Raw genomic sequence first — 2,260 nt, forward strand, 5'->3', positions numbered from 1 at the left:
TGTTCATTATGTGTTAGTTTATGTTCATTATGTGTTAGTTTGTGTTCGTTATGTGTTAGTTTGTGTTAGGCCATTCATTAAATGGACTGTACTTATATAGCGCCTTTCTATCTTATGAAGACACTCAAAACACGTTACACAACAATCTGTGTCCTCATTTACCTATTCATACAGCACTCTACTACATCTCTACAAAGCTAATTGAACAAATCAATCTTTTAAAGAGACTAATCCGTGCTTTATCACATTCATTCACTGATGGGACACACATCAGAGGCTATGAGGGGTTCAGTGTTTTACCCAGGGACACTTCGGCATGTGACTGCTGGTGGATTTGAACCCCCAACTCTTGCATTGGAGGACAACTGCTCTAACCACTCAGCCACAGCCGCCCCAGTAGAGTAACCATTAGTGAGAGTAGTTGTCTTGAAGACCTGTGGGTTTCACTCTGTCTGTGTGTTGAACAGGAAGATAAAGTCTATAAAACTTCATTTTTTTTTTTCATTTTTCATTTAGCCTTTATTTATACAGGTAGTCTCATTGAGCCACGAGAACTCATTTTCAAGAGAGACCTGTTTAGGGAGCACATGGTGGGGTTAAGGGCCTTGCTCATGGGTCCAGAGTGGGGCGAATGAGGGTGGGGGCAAGTGTGGGTGTTTCACCTACCCCACCCACAATTTTGATGTTGTCAGGGCCGGGGCGTGAACCGGCGATCTTCGGATCACAAGCCCACCTCTCTAACCTCTGCGCCACCACTCCCCGATGTTTGCATATTCTTGATCTACAACGAGCTGCACATCTTCCAGTAGCTGTGCTGCCACTCTTGTTACAACATGAACACCTGCAGCTTATACACAAGCATGGCTTATATGTACAAAATTATTATTATTATTTTTTTGTGTGTGTGTGTGTGCGGCTTATATTCAGGTGTGCTCTACAGACCGGCAATTACAGTAATCTGTTTGATTAAACACATTTAGTTATAAAATAATTGTAATGTCTACAGGTTCTGAGGCTGAAGGCTGATGAGCTGCAACAAACTGCACACAGAGACTTCAGCAGCTACCAGGAAGAATCTATACATCTGAGGTTAGAAAAACACACACACACACACACATACAGACTTAGGGTGTTCATCCATCCATCCATCAATTTTCTTCCGCTTATCTGGGGTCGGGTCGCAGGGGTATAAGCCTAAGTAGGGAGGCCCAGACTTCTCTCTCCCCAGCCATTTGGGTCAGCTCCTCCAGAGGAATCCCGAGGTGTTCCCAGGCCAGCCAAGAAACATAATCCCTCCTGCATGTCCTGGGTCTCCCTCTGGGCCTCCTCCCGGTGGGACGTGTCCGGGATACCTCACCAGGGAGGAGTCCAGGAGGCATTCCAACCATATGCCTGAGTCACCTCAACTGGCTACTCTCGCTGTGGAAAAGCAGCGGCTCTACTCTGAGTCCCTCCTGGATGAGAGAGATTCTCACCTTATCTCAGACACCCTGCGGAGAAAACTAATTTCAGTCGCTTGTGTCCGTGATCTTGTTCTTTCGGTCAATTCAATTCAATTCAGTTTATTTATATAGCGCCAAATCACAACAAAGTTGTCTCAGGGCACTTTACAGGAACATTCACATAAAAGCCAGTTACTAAAGTTCTCTATCTAAGGAATCCAGCAGACAAGATGAATCTTGGCTTCGTTGCAGTCTCCCATCCTAAGCAAGCACAGTGGAGACAGTGGAAAGAAAAACTCCCTTTTAAAAGGAAGAAACCTCCAGCAGAACCAGGTTCAGGACAAGCGGCCATCTGCTTTGACCGGCTGGTTTGAGAAGACAGGAAGGAGAGACAGACAAACACAGATTGGTAGGTCCAGGTATAGGTCCAGGTCCAGGTATAGGTCCAGGTGTATCTGAAAGACAAAAAAACACATGTTAAGGATAGAAAAAATAATTACAAATACAAAACAGTTTGAGCAGAGTAAGTAAAGACAGAAGTAGAGTGAAAAGTGTGGTCAGTTTGTCCTCCAGCAGTCTAAGCCTATAGCAGCATAACTAAGGGACAGCTCAGGAAACCCAAGCCGACCCTAACTATAGGATTTAGCAAAAAGGAAAGTCTTAAGCCTAGTTTTAAAACTGGACAATGTGTCAGCCTCACGGACAGAGACTGGAAGTTGGTTCCACAAGAGAGGAGCCTGATAACTGAAAGATCTGCCTCCCATTCTGTTTTTGTAAATTCTAGGAACCACAAGTAAACCTGCAGTCTGAGAGCGAAG

General features: G+C 44.8%; 1 protein-coding gene across 1 annotated transcript in view; it reads left to right on the top strand.

Annotated features, from left to right (window-relative positions):
- LOC119427465 (golgin subfamily B member 1) overlaps positions 1-2,260 on the top strand; it is a gene marked incomplete in the record, with an annotated part of 127,811 nt that overhangs the window by 102,398 nt on the left and 23,153 nt on the right. Inside the window, 1 exon segment of the mRNA XM_037695091.1 lies at positions 1,007-1,089. Within this exon segment, the coding sequence (XP_037551019.1) occupies positions 1,007-1,089 (83 nt within the window).

Source organism: Nematolebias whitei, chromosome 2 (assembly GCF_014905685.2).
Source record: "Nematolebias whitei isolate Nwh7 chromosome 2, NemWhi1, whole genome shotgun sequence".
NCBI classification, from domain to species: Eukaryota; Metazoa; Chordata; class Actinopteri; order Cyprinodontiformes; family Rivulidae; genus Nematolebias; species Nematolebias whitei.